We start from the raw sequence: 14,857 nt of genomic DNA, 5'->3' as shown, positions 1-14,857 counted from the left end.
TTACAAGCAGCCGATCCAGGACCAAAGGTGGTTGGTTCGAATCCCTGTGTCCCATATGGTCCCCCGTGCCTGCCAGGAGCTATTTCTTTTTTTTTTTTTTTCAGGAGCTATTTCTGAGCAGAGAGCCAGGAGTAACCCCTAGCACCACCAGGTGTGGCCCCAAAACAAAACAAACCAAAAAAAAAAAAAAAGTCTTAGCTAAAGGTCTGTAGAGAGAGTACAAGGGTTAAGGCCTCTGCCTTGCATGTGGCTGACCTGAATCTATCCTCAGTACCCCATATGGTATCCCAAGCATTGCCAGAAATGATGCCTGAGCACAGAGCCAGGAGTAAGCCCTGAGTACTGGCCCAAAACCTCTCCCTCCCCAAAGTTCTCTAGAGTAAAAGAGTTTGCAAGTGGAACATATTTCAGAGTCTTGGACACAGAGGACAGAAGGACATGTGTCTCTCACCACTATCTGCAAAGATCAAAGCTATTTCAACCATGAAACAAGTACACAATGCTAAATTTAGATGATAAGAAAGAGATTTTGGAAATGAAAAATTATAGCTGCATAAATAACTTTTCCACAAAAGAGTCTGAAGATAAAATTAAGAAACTCACCTAGAAAAGAAATGCAACGAACAGGAGCCAGAAAAAAAACCATAATAGGGGTTAAAACACTTGCTTTGCACACAGCTGATTCCATTTCAAACCCTGGCTTCACACACTGTCTTCCGAACACTGCCACTCAGGAGTGATCCCTGAGTGCAGAGCCAAGAGTAAGCCCTGAGCACCACTGGGTGTGCCCCCCTAGAAAAGAATAAACTGACCCAGCAATATAGAATTATAATTATACTGGGACCACTAATGTCTGAAGAACAGGAGTTTCAGGAAGAAAGAATGAAGGAAATCCTGAAAACACAAGTTTCTATATTGAAAAGCTGAACCAACTGCTCAGCACAATAGGGTTGGAGTAAGGGCACGAAGACCCTGAAACGTACATGCTGGACATTTTTGCAAGAAAGAAAATCTTTTCAAAAGCTTCAGAGAGAAATGACAGGTCTCAGGAGCAGGAGCCTTTCTTAGCTGCAACCAGGAGGTCTAGAAGACAATGAAGAAATGGAGAAGCATATGGGGAGATTGGGGGCATCTGGGAGATGATTTGGTGGCTGAGATGCCAGCCTGCTTATAAAGCTGTGCTCCACGCTGCTGCCGGCACATGCATAATCCCAGCATCTTCCTGTGCAGCAGCCCTGAAGCTCCAACATTTTCAGTAGTGTCACTCCAGGTTATATGATGGCCATGCTGAAATAAAAAAGGGTGAGCACTGGAGCCAAGAGTGCCTCCCCATCCCCACCCCAGCAGTAAGTGAGCACCTGAATGACACCCCTTCCCCCGGGAGCCTTACAACCAGAATATATGAGAACAACCATGGCCTAGAGTCACCCCAGAGAACACTGTAGCCAATTAATGGTGTGAACATCATGGCCAGAGGCCTGGTTTCGTGGGCACTGCAGTCAGTTGTGCTATAGATCCTTGATCATAAACAATCTCTGCAAATGGAAGAGAAAATACAGGAGGAAGCACATTATGTGGGGGACAGTATTGCCAATGGGCAGTGCTTGGCTCAGACAAACCATCAGATCAGGGGTGTGAGAGAAATAAAGACCCTTATAGTTTTGTTTTTGGGTCACACCCAGCAGAGCTCAGGGGTTCTGTCTCTGCACTCAGAAGTTACTCCTGGCAGGCTCTGGAGGACCATATGGGATGCTGGGGATGGAACCCAGGTCAGCCACATGCAAGGCAAAAGCCCTCCCTGCTGTACTATCTTTTAGGTCCCAAAGAAAGACCTTTTCAGGTGAGAGTCTCAGAACTTAGCTCAACACCCCATCATGCTGGCCCTTTAGTGCAATGCTTTGGCCCATTGTGCTCAGGAAGCCCAGGCATGGCAGGGAGTAAAGCCAAGGTCTAACGTATGCCAGGCATGTGCCCTAACACTTGAGCTTTCTCCCAACTTCTCCCCCGCAACTTTCCTTTTTGGTAAGAAAAACACTGGGGAGGTTGAAGATATCTGTACCGTTTCACTTTGCTTTTGCATAGTAAGTAGGCTGCTGAAGAGCTCTCAATGAGAGAGAAGGGGGGGGGGAATGTTTGTCCCAGAGGGTGGGACACTGGTGGTGAAAAGAAATGTTTACTGTGAAGGATGTTGGACTTGGTATGACTGAAACTCAGTCATGAAAACCTTTGTATCTGCGGGGGGATAAAAACAACCCCAACTGTATTATGAATAATCTTGTAACCATGGTGTTTAAGTAAAGTAATTTAAAAATAAAAAGAACTCTCAATTCTATGCTGGTGAATCATTAAGTCTTGGCACTTTATGTGCCTGAAACTTGTGATCTAAAAAGTCTATATATTGGGGCAGAAGTGATAGCACAGTGGGGAGGTCTTTGCCTTGTATGAAGCCAACCTGGATTCAATTCCAGCATCCCATGTGGTCCCCTAACTCTGCCAGAAATAATTTCTGAGCACAGATCCAGGAATAACCCCTGAGTACAACCAAGTGTGCCCTCCCCCCAAAAAAGTCTATAGTGAACTGTTTTGGAGAAAGATTCTGACACAAGATTCCTATCTCCATAGACTGGCCTGTTGGCTGATGCATAAATGCTGTAGGTAGCAGGAAAAGATATGTTGAGAACATCAATGAGCAACATATCATTTGGGGAGAATAATTCAATTATTAATTACATAATTGAATAATAATTCCATTTAACCAAAATTAATTCAATGAATATTATCAATAGGTGGGGTTCTTAATTACATTATTATGTTCATCCTTTTTTTGTTGTTTTGTTTTTGTTTTTGTTTTTGGGCCACACCCGGCTGTGCTCAGGGGTTACTCCTGGCTGTCTGCTCAGAAACAGCTCCTGGCAGGCACGGGGGACCATATGGGACACCGGGATTCGAACCAACCACCTTTGGTCCTGGATCAGCTGCTTGAAAGGCAAATGCCGCTGTGCTATCTCTCCGGGCCCCTATGTTCATCCTTTTTGTGTGTCATACCCAACAATGTTCAGGGGTTACTCATGGCTCTGAGCTCAGGAATCACTCCTAGTTGTGCTTGGGGACCATATGGGATGCCAGGGACCAAATATGGTGGGTCAGTATGTGCATGGCAAGTGCCCTTCTCACTGTATTATAACTTCAATTTATGGATACATCCTCAATGATGCCATTTAGTTTAAAAGCTCACCATGTCCAGGGCCAGAGTGCGAGTACAGTGGGGAGGGTGCTTGCCTTGCACACGACTGACCCGGGTTCAATCCCCAGGGTCTCACAAGGTTCCCAGAGTCTCCCAGGAGACTCTGCTCAGTAATTCCTGAGCAAAGAGCCAAGACTAAGCCCTGAGCATTGTGAGGTGTGGCCCCAAACCCCAAACCCCAAACCAACCAACCAAACAAACAAACAAACAAAAAAAAGCTAACCATATCCAATCATTGGGTTAATGAGGCACACACACTGTCTCTGTATGAACCAGGGGCTCATTTTTCACGTTCCTTATATTTATAACAGGCACCTTTGCTTCCTTTTCATTTCCTCCACAGAGTCACCTAGCTTAGGACAACTTCTATATACTTAACATGAGAACAGCTGTGATACCTACTTCAGGTTTTATTTTTGGTCATATAGGACTCTTCTCTTTTGCACCACATTAAAAGCAAGGAAATTATCCCAGAAGTCAGCCATGGTTTGGAAACGCCATCTGTTCCCCTTAGAAGACTATGCATGAGTCTTGGGGAAATTTGCAGTGGAAACGCTCGTTCTGCCAAATGCTACCTTTTGTGCCATAACTATTCATGAAGTCCCGATGGAGCGACAAAAGGATTCATTCCGAGCCCTTCTTGCACTCCCGTTATGTGGGAGGGAGCTGGAGAAGGCTCAAGAGTCAGATGGTGGACTGGGCCAGCCTTTCATGTGGGAGCAAAGGTGGCCTTCAGAGATACACACCCCAGAATGAAAATGGATAAGCCACTCCCTGGCCAGATGGATCCGATGAGCGCTAATCCAATCACCGCCCACTCCAGACTCCCTGGGGGCTCTCCCTCCCTCTGAATGGAAAGACAAGCTGGCCTGCCTGTGAGCCCTGAGGATGGGCCAGACCCTCACCACAGGGCAGTGGCGGCAGCTCACACCTCTGTCTCCTTGTGAAATGGCTGTGAAGCCCACCTTGCACTGAAGGGCTGACATCCCAGCCTGTTGCTCTCTCTGTTAGGGACTGGATTGCATCACCCTCCCCGTTGAACCACACCCCCCCACACTAGATAGATAGATAGATAGATAGATAGATAGATAGATAGATAGATAGATAGATAGATATAGATATATAGCATACTGTGGGGCTGCATAGGAGACAGGGAGGTAAGGATGATGGCTCAGGTGGGATAGAATTGGAATTCTAGGAAAGAGAGGCCCAGGCTCTCTGCATAGAGCCATGCCCACTCCACCTGGCCTCACCCTCCCTGCACTAGGCCCCATTCTCTGTGCAGTGGTCCACCCTCCTGCACTGCACACACACACACACACACACACACACACACACACACACCCGTCTTCCCTGCACTGGGCCAGCTCTCCTGGCACTGGGCCCTCCTTACTCACTGCAAGAACCATGATGAGCTCTGAGCAGGAATCAGACTTGCAGGTTCTTGAACTTGAACTTCCCTTGTATCAGGAATAGTGAGAAAGTCCTTTAGGAAAGGGCAGGCTGTGCAGGTCTTGTGACAGCAGCCTGAGCAGCCTGAGACATCACCATTCATCCTGTCCTGACATCCTTGGTTAATCTCAAGTGCCACTCACTCCGGGACCCCGCTTCTCCTGTCTTCCCTATATCCCTCACCCTGGGTGAACCCCTTAATGCCTAGAACTGTCCAGGTAAATCTAGGTTCCTCCAGATGGTGTTAGTGACCTTTGCACTCCCCAGATGTTGGGTATGACACACAAAAAAAGGATGCAAACAGGCATCCCTTCTGGTGCCTGTGCTTGGAAAATTCACAGGGCGAGAAGACCTGGTGGAGACCTAGGGTTCCTGCAACTTCCCAAGGAGCCTGCATCATAGGCCAGGCAGACTGCCAAGCAGTGTGCCCTGATTAAACAACAGCATTAAAATGAAAAAGGCATGTCAGGAGAAAGAAAGGAAAGAAGTTTCTCTCCTTCTCTCTCCCTTCTTCCCCTTCTCTCTCCCTTTCTCTCCTCACTCCTTTTCTCTCTCTCTTTCTGCCTATTTTGTAAGAAGACATGGTTTCTTAAAGATCACTGGTCTAGTTTTCACTTAAAACTATTTAGCAGGAGCGGGAGCAATAGCACAGAGGCAGGGCATTTGCCTTGTACGCTGCAGACCCAAAAGGACCCAGGTTCATCCCCAGCATCCCATATGGTCCCCTGAGCCTGCCAGGAGTGATTTCTGAGCACTAAGCTAGGAGTGACTCCTGAGCACTTTTGGGTATGCCCCCCTTCATAAAGCTAGTTAACAAACTGCATTTTAAACTCTTTCACTAGTGGGTTAAATTCAGTTCATCTTTCCCTTTCAGTCGAGCTGTTGGAGTATTCCATTAACATTTCCCTCCCTCCCACCTTTCTTCCCCCATTCAGGAGGTTAGCAAGGGCCCTTCTCCCACCAGGACTCCCCACCCACCTAGTTGCAGGAGACAGGCAGAGAACCTCACCCCATCTTCTGCCTACGGTTTCCTTGGCACGGCTTGCACCATCATCACATATCAAAGGGCCCTTCAAGCAGGAAGAACGCAGCCCCCTGGTCAGTCACCTCTAGGCCAGGTGGGCCCAGGGGAGTCAGTGATCCCAGTGGTAGGCTGGAGGGCAGGAGGAAGGGAGGGGTGAAGCATGGCAGGGGTAGGGTGCAGGAAAGGACATGAAGGAAAGACCAGTCTGAATCTCTCACGATCGTCAGGGCCAGACTTTGTCCTGCCTGTCCCCAAAGACTTCTAGGAACATGGAGGAAGGGACTCCTGCAGCACTGTCCTGGAAGTCAGGGGACTCCCAGATCCCCTCTCCTCACATCTGTGCCCTGCTCTTGCGGGGACTCTGCTTCACCTCCCTGAACCCCACAACAGGCTGTGTGAGCCCCAAGCTCTTCCTGTCTGTCCTTGTGTAGTACTGAGCCCCCCATGAGTGCACTCCAAGTCTGTGCCTAGTTCCCCACCCCAAGAGTGGCTCAGAGACCCCCACATCCAGAAGCCTGCAGGATGAGACTCACCCAGTTTCAGAGGGCAGGACAGCGGAAGGGTTCTTCCCATGCCCCTGTGAGCAGCCTGGTTTCCTTGAGCACAGGCAGATCAACACCCCGTCTCCTCCTCTCCTGCCCGCTCAGCTGCCCCCTGAGAGGCGGCAGGTCCATTAGGTGCCTCTCCCTGCTGCAGGAAGGACAGGCAGGGTGCACCCCACCCGGCAGCCTGGTCCTCATGCAGCAGCCTCCCTACTTCCAGCCCGCCCTCTGCCACAAGCTCCAGTAGATCTGGATGACAGCAAGTAGGGCAGGTCGGCCCTGGGGAAGGGAGAAGCTGAGAGGAGCTCAGAGGCTCCGGAGATTGCAGGGCAGAGCAGGGGACAGGACAGGGAGTCAGGGGACAGAAAGTCACTGCGATGACAGTCACCTCTGGGAAGGCAGCATTGGGGATGTACCTCCATCTGTGTGAGCCCAGGGAGCTCTGGGCCTGCTCAGAGAGAGGGAGGGTGTTTTGGGGGCCTCCACTGGCCTCTGTGGCCTTCTGTGACCTGCGAGGCCCCACCCATGGGGTGGGAGGTTGGTGGAACTGGGCTTGAAGCACCCAGCAGGATCAGGTCAGGATTTCCTTATTTTCTTCCTCTCTTCCTTCTTATTTCCTTCCTCCTTTCTTTCCCTTCCCTCCCTCCCTTCCTCCTTCCCTCCCTCCCTCGGCCCCTTCCTTCCTTCCTTCCTTCCTTCCTTCCTTCCTTCCTTCCTTCCTTCCTTCCTTCCTTCCTTCCTTCCTTCCTTCCTTCCTTCCTTCCTTCCTTCCTTCCTTCCTTCCTTCCTTCCTTCCTTCCTTCCTTCCTTCCTTCCTTCCTCTTTTCCTTTCTCCCTTTATTTTTCTCTTACATAAGAACTTAAAGTTTCTTTTAAGCAACCACAATAATACTCAGAGGTAAGAACAAATATGTTCTAATTTAAAAGGTAGGACTTCTCAACAGAAATTTTAAAATAAGTCACTTTGAAATCTTAGTCAAATAACTAAAAAGTAAAAGAAATGCAATTGCCCATGTATTAAAGGACAGCTAAAAGGCTATATCAATGCAGTAGAATATTAATCAATAACAAAAAGGGGTGTGATGTGGTGTTAAGTGCAGAGTTAGAAGCTAGGCTAAAGGCAGGAGAGAGAGTACAGAGGGGAAAACATTTGCCTTGCACATGGTCAACCCAGGGTCAATCCTAGGCATCCATTATGGTTCTCTGAGCCCTACCAAGAGTGATCTCTGAGCACAGAGCCAGGAATAAGCCCTGAGCACATCTGGTTGTGACCTAAAATCTAAAATAAAGCAATTAAATTAAACAAAATAAGTAAGGTCGATATTTGGTCTTAATGGTCCCATTTACAGGAAATGTCCAGAGAGAAAAATTCACAGAGATATAAAATAGGTTTGTGGATTCCAGGAACTGGGATTGGAGAGGGGAATAATTGCTAATGGGTATTGTGTTTCTTTTGTGAATAATTCGTGGGGTTGTTTTGGGTCACACCCTGTGGGGTGCTCAGAGGATCATGCAATGTTAAGGATCAAACAGGGTCAGCTCCAAGCAAGGCAACACCTTAACCCTGGTCCTACTCTCTGTTCCTAGTCACAAGAGGCTTTTCAGTGAGATGCATGATGCAGCATTGTGATACTGACTAGTATGGGGTGATGACTCAGGGGGTGGGAAGGCCTGCTTTACATGTGGGAACCCCAGTTCAGCATGATCCCTTCAGTACCTCCAGGGTTGATACCCTCCCAAACACTAAGCACTTCTGGATGTAGCTCAGAAACAGAACTCCTGAATACTACACTTAAAATTAACCTCATAAAAATTTCAGAACTCAACACTACAGAATCCAAAATGAAAAAAAAAATACTGGATGGTTCAATATCAAAGTGGCAAAATAGGTTCACTTGAAGAGAGAGAAATGAAAATATTCCCATCTGAAAAAAAAATAGAGAAAAGGGACTAGACCATGTGAAATAAGTTCAAGAGTCTAACATTTCCAGAAAAGTGGAAAAAGAGACAACTGGGCAGAAAATATAATGGCTGAAAACTCCCCACATTTGAAAAAAAAAACTATAAATTATGATCTCCAGGGGCTGGAAAGATAGCATGGAGGTAAGGCATTTGCCTTGCATGCATCCCATATGGTCCCCCAAGCCTGCCAGGAGCGATTTCTGAGCATAGAGCCAGGAGTAATCCCTGAGTGATGCAGGGTGAGGCCCAAAAACAAACAAAAAATTTATGATCTCAAAAAACTCAGCAAAGCTTGAAGAGGGTAAGTAAAGAAAATTATCCTGTATGCACATCATAATTAAACTGCTGAAAATCTAAAATAAAGTGTGGAAAGCAGACAGGAAAAGTACACACAAATGATCAATGATTCCTGTGACTGTGGTCCTCAGAAACCAAGGAGGCCAGAATATAGAGAAATATCATTCTTTAAAATGATAAAAGGAGGGGCCGGGAAGGTGGCGCTAGAGGTAAGGTGTCTGCCTTACAAGCGCTAGCCAAGGAACGGACCGCGGTTCGATCCCCCGGCATCCCATATGGTCCCCCCAAGCCAGGGGCAATTTCTGAGCACATAGCCAGGAGTAACCCCTGAGCGTCAAACGGGTGTGGCCCAAAAACCAAAAAAAAAAAAAAAAAGAATAAAAAAAATGATAAAAGGAAAAACTAAAACAAATTAAAAAATAAGTTGCCAATTCAAAAGTAAATTTTTTTTGTTTTGTTTTTGTTTTGGGGCTACACCTGGCGGTGCTTAGGGGTTACTCCTGGCTGTCTGCTCAGAAATAGCTCCTGGCAGGCACGGGGGACCATATGGGACACCGGGATTCAAACCAACCACCTTAGGTCCTGGATCGGCTGCTTGCAAGGCAAACGCCGCTGTGCTATCTCTCCGGGCCCCTCAAAAGTCAATTGTTAGCAAAATCATATATATGATATACCCAGGAGTGATCCCTTAGTGCAGATCCAAGAGTAAGCCCTGAATACAGCCTGTGTGTGGCTACAAAACAAAACAAATAGAAAGAATGAAGATAGGGGCCACAGCAATAACACAGAGGGGAGGGCATTTGTCCTTACAGTCAACCCAGGTTTAATCCCCAGCATCTCATAGGGTCCCCCAAGTCTAACAAAAGTAATTTCTGAATGCAGAGCTAGGAGGAATCTGTGAGCACCGCCAGATGTGGTCCAAAAATTAAAGAAAAAAAAAAAAAAAGAATGGGGCCCGGAGAGATAGCACAGCGGCGTTTGCCTTGCAAGCAGCCGATCCAGGACCAAAGGTGGTTGGTTTGAATCCCGGTGTCCCATATGGTCCTCAGTGCCTGCCAGGAGCTATTTCTGAGCAGACAGCCAGGAGTAACCCCTGAGCACCGCCGGGTGTAACCCAAAAACCAAAAAAAAAAAAAGAAAGAAAGAAAGAAAGGAAGGAAGGAAGGAAGGAAGGAAGGAAGGAAGGAAGGAAGGAAGGAAGGAAGGAAGGAAGGAAGGAAGGAAGGAAGGAAGGAAGGAAGAAAGAGGGGCCGGGTAGGTGGCGCTGGAGGTAAGGTGTCTGCCTTGCAAGCGCTAGCCAAGGAAGGACCGCGGTTCGATCCCCCGGCGTCCCATATGGTCCCCCCAAGCCAGGGGCGATTTCTGAGCACATAGCCAGGAGTAACCCCTGAGCGTCAAATGGGTGTGGCCCAAAAACCAAAAAAAAAAAAAAGAAAGAAAGAAAGAAAGAAAGAAAGAAAGAAAGAAAGAAAGAAAGAAAGAAAGAAAGAAAGAAAGAAAGAAAGAAAGAAAGAAAGAAAGAAAGAAAGAAAGAAAAGAATGAAAATGAGGGGCTGGAGAGATGATCCAGGGGTCAAAGTGCTTGCATTGCATATAATTCACCCAGTTTAGGCCCTAGAACCACACAGTCCCCAAGCTCTGACCCCCCCCACCCACTTCGCCTCAATAAAGAAGAGATAAAGACTTTTAAAGGTAAAGAGAAGTTTGGTTTTCCACCAGAGAGTCACTAGAAAAAATGCCAGTAAAAGACTGAGGATGTGTTTATTGGCCAAGTCCTTGCATGGCCTGTGTGAGGTCCTGGGCTTGATATCTGGCACTTGGGAAAAATAAACAAGCTAAAAGGAGTTCTTCACTCTGAAAGGAAGTGTATCTGGGGGAAAATTCAGATCTTCCCAAATGGGTAGTGAATCATAAATATTAAATATTTAAATATAAAAGGTCATTTTTTCTTAATAAAAATTTTAATTGTAGGGAGTTTTTTTTAAAGTAATAAGTAAACCAGTGGTTTTGAGACTTCTGAATATCAGTGAGCCAGTACCAGTCCATGAGCAATGGTTGAAAACCACTGATAAAAAAAATAAGTATGGCAAGTTTGGAATACTCTTTTTTTTTTTTTGGTTTTTGGGCCACACCCGTTTGACGCTCAGGGGTTACTCCTGGCTATGTGCTCAGAAATTGCCCCTGGCTTGGGGGGACCATATGGGACGCCGGGGGATCAAACCGCGGTCCGTTCCTTGGCTAGCGCTTGTAAGGCAGACACCTTACCTCTAGCGCCACCTTCCCGGCCCCAAGTTTGGAATACTCTTAATATTTTTTGAGTATATTTTAGGGCTGGAGCCATAGCACAGAGGGTTGGGCATTTGCCTTGCATGTGGAAGATCTGAGTTTAATCCCCATTGTCCCATATGGTCCCCCCAAACTCACCAGGAGTGATTCCTAGTCATAGAGCCAGGAGTAACTCTTGAGTACTGTCGGATGTGGCCAAAAAACAAGCAAGCAAGCAAACAAACACATACTCTCTCTCTCTCTCTCTCTCTCTCTCTATATATATATATATATATATATATATATATATATGTATGTATGTATGTATATTTCAAGGGGCTAGAGTGATAGTACATTGAGTAAAGTTTTTGCCTTGTACATACCCAATCTGGTTTTCATCCCTAACACTTGATATGATTTCCAGAGCCCTTCTAGGAGTAAACCCTGAGTACAGAGTCAGAATTAAACTCTGAGCACTGTTTACAGAGGAGGAGGAAGAAAATCAAGAGGAAAAAGAGGAGAAGGAAGAAGAGGAGGAGAAGGGAGAAGAATGAGGAGGAGGAAGAAGAGGAAGAGGAGGAAGAGGAGGAGGAGGAGAATTGGCTGCTTGGACCTAGGGCAGATGAGAAGAACAGCAGGGCAAAAGCAGAACAACTAGAAGGACCCAGGAGGACTGTGTGGAAATAAGGCTGGAAGTGCTGACAAGCCCCCAGTGGCCCCCTTTTCTCTTCCCAGCAAAAGGAGGAAGGGAAGCAGTGGCAGGACAAAGAGAACAAGGACCACCTCATTTGCCTCTCCACGAGCTGCTGCTGGGAGACAGAGTAACCTGCACTGACTGAGTGACCCCGCTGGGACCCTGCACAGGCTGAGCACCGTGTTTGGCAAGGTGAGAACAGGTCTCTCCCCACAGTACCTGGGAACCCCAACACAACAGCTAATTATTCGTGGGAGAGGTGAGAGGGGACTCAGGTCACAGGGCGACTCAAATGTCATCTACAGTTTGAATGTTAACCCCAGACAGACGTCACGTTTTAGCTTGGATGTCACCTCCAGACCAGACATCACCTCCCAAAACAGACATCATTCCCAGGCCAGAGGTCACCTCCTCCATCAGATTTCACCTCCCAGCTTAGATGTCACCCCCAGATCAGCTGTCACCTTCTAGGTCGGATGTTACCCCTGCCCCAATCATCTGTCACCTCCCAGCTCTAACATCACCTCCCCTGACTCATATTCCCAGGTCAGCAGGTTGTTGTACCAGAGGAAGGGTACCTTCCTGCTCAGGGCAGCTCTTTTCTGGAGCACAACCTGGGAACCCCCTTACAAGGCAGGGCAAACCCCACATTTCTCACCTCTGAGACTCAACCTTCCTTCTCACAGGCAGTGCCCTTTCCCTGCAGAGGCCTCTCCCTGGCCACCACCCCAGGGACAACTGCTGTGATTCCAAAGAGAGGGCTCAGTCCCCCATTGTCCCCCTGCCCCCAACACCCACCTACACTGACATACACAGCCTGACGCAGACTGAACTTGCCAAGCATTTACTGGATCTAAATTCAATTCACTTGGATTGTTTCTTAAGGTTTTGGCTGAGCCAAGTCACAATCTACTCTGAGCAGACGGTGGAGGGGGGCTGCGTGAGTCTAAAATCTTATCCCCTGGGAGGTGGTGGTGCCAGCCTGAGGGGGTCAGAACAGAGGGAAAGAAATAACAGTGATGAAGATCAAGGTCACCTGCTGCAGTGCCTGGGCCTGGCCTTGGACTTGTCTCTGTGAGTTTTTTGAGGGGCCAGCCACACCTGGTGATCTCAGGGCTAACTCCTGGCAGGGCTTCAGGGACCCTATGAAATGCCTGGCACCGAACCCAGTCAACTGACTGCCAGGCAACTGCCTTACCCACTGTATATTTCTCTGGCCCCTCTCTGTGACTTTTAAAAATAACATTTTAGGGGCTAGAGCAAGAGCACAGTGGGGAGGACATTTGCCTTGCATGTGGCCAACCTGGATTTGATCCCCACCATCCCATGGATACCCCAAGTCAGCCAGGAGCGATCCCTGAGCACAGAACCAGGAGTAACCCCTGAGCACTGGCAGGTGTGGCCCAAGCCCCCTCCCCCCACCAATTTTTTAATTGGAATGTCCTTCATATTCCAATTTATTGCAATTTATTAATTACACTGAGAACCAACTTCTCATCCTTTCTCTCCTCAAACCTCAGAAAAAAAAACACTTAACTTCTGAGAAGCAAGGGGCCTCATCAAATACAGATCAACAGCCAGAAAGTTCCAGAAGGAGCTGGAAAAGACCTGAGAGAGGCCTAGAGCTCCTAGGCCCTCACACTCTGCGCTCCTCAACAGAAACTTCTTCCCACCCTCAGAGCTTGGCCTCGAGGTCGATGTGGTGAATAAACCCCGACATTTCTCACCAGGCCTTCTGCATGGTCACCATGGCGATCGGGAAATATTATGTGGTGAAAGCACTGTGAGAAGATGAGTCAGCAGGACCAGCAAAGGGCCCAGGAACCCCAGATTCCCAGTGGACACTTTCTCTGCAGAGTGAAAACTGAAAAGTGAGGGTTTGTCCCTGGCCACCCAAACCCACCAAAGCCAAACTCTGTGCAAGACCTTGGCCTCCCCACTTTGCAGAGAAAAGTCTGGTCCTGACCAGCAGAGGGTAGGAGGTGGGCCTCAGAACTGTGGTTTTCTGCTGGCTCCAGGAAATGTTCAACGTTTTTTTTCCTTGCCAAGTGGAAGGAATTCTTGATGTTGGTTTTGGTGGATATGTAATGCCTCTAATCAAACGGCTAGGCTAGAACACATTGTAAAAGGAAGTAGTTAGTAGTTAGTCATTAAACATTAAATTTTGTCTTTAAGGAGAAGTCTATTTGATCGTATCATAGTAACTGGCTTCCTCTGCTGTTAGTGAATTTCCCTAAAATTCTATGTGTGCATATAAAAAAAGAAAAAAAGGAATTGAGAGCCAGAGAGATAGTACAATGGGTAGGGCGCTTGCCTTGCAGGGGACTGACCCTATCCCAGGCACCATATATGGACCCCCAAGAACCACCAAGAATGACCCCTGAGGGGCTGGGAAGATAGCACAGTGGGTAGGCACTTATTTTGCATGCAGTTGACCCAGGTTCTATCCTCAGCATCCTGTAAGGTCCCTTTGAGCACTGCTAGGAATGATTTCTAAACACAAAGCCGGGAGTCAGCCCTGAGCATAGTTAAATATGATCCTCAAACCCAAAACAAAGAAACCAATAAAAACAGCTTCTGACTGAATTCTTAAGCAAATAAAGGCAAAGAAACCTGCAAGTATCACATAGGGCCACAGTCCTACTTTCACTCACAAGGGCCTAAGTCAGGCTGGGAGCTCACTCCAAACATTGGTGCTCAGCATTGGCTGCTAACACCACTCACAGAGAGGTGAGAAACTCAGTTACTCGCTCTGCAAACAGGGATGGCTGAGGATGTCACTGTCCTCCTGTCACTGTCCACCTCCTACGTCACTGTCCGCTTGTCACTGCCTCCTCCACAGGGAAGTTCCCACGAAGGCATGGCCCAGTCCTGATCACAAACCCTGCCCTACTCCATGCTCCTAGAGTCACTGACATTGAGTCAGTGGGGGCCTGGGGTGGGGGTGGGAATGTGTTCACGAACGGGGTTCTTAGTGGACGTGGCATGCAAGGTCAAATCCTACATGAGCTTGAAGGTGCTTCTGCATGGCTGAGATGGCCCAGTTCCAGGCCCGGGGATGCTGGTCAGCAGCAGAGCCTTTGCCCGGCATGTGGGAGGGCCAAAGTTTGAGTCCTGTCACTGCACACACACAGACACAAACACACACAGGCAAGCAGAAACATATGACACATAATCATGCATGGGGATCTACATCTGGCAGTGCTCTGGGGTTACTCCTGGTAGAGTGGGGACCCTCTGTGGTAGATAAACCCAATAGGTGATAGCGTATGCAGGGCTGTGCTGTCCTACTGCACATCCCATCCCTTTCACAACTGGAGGAACCAAGAACTGGGGGGGGGGGGCATGAGGCACCCCTAAGGCAGGCTCCAGGGCAC

General features: G+C 47.9%; 1 protein-coding gene across 1 annotated transcript in view; it reads right to left on the bottom strand.

The window, feature by feature from the left end:
• Positions 1 to 6,392, bottom strand: part of EML1 (EMAP like 1) — a 669,910-nt gene extending 663,518 nt beyond the window's left edge. The window contains exon 1 of the mRNA XM_049769788.1: positions 6,254 to 6,392. Coding sequence (XP_049625745.1) covers positions 6,254 to 6,293 — 40 coding nt within the window. The 5' untranslated portion in view covers positions 6,294 to 6,392. The remainder of the gene's footprint in view (positions 1 to 6,253) is intronic.
• Between the last annotated feature and the right edge of the window lie 8,465 nt (positions 6,393 to 14,857).

This window comes from Suncus etruscus, chromosome 3 (assembly GCF_024139225.1).
Source record: "Suncus etruscus isolate mSunEtr1 chromosome 3, mSunEtr1.pri.cur, whole genome shotgun sequence".
NCBI lineage: Eukaryota > Metazoa > Chordata > Mammalia > Eulipotyphla > Soricidae > Suncus > Suncus etruscus.
This window is presented reverse-complemented; position numbering and strand designations above follow the sequence as displayed.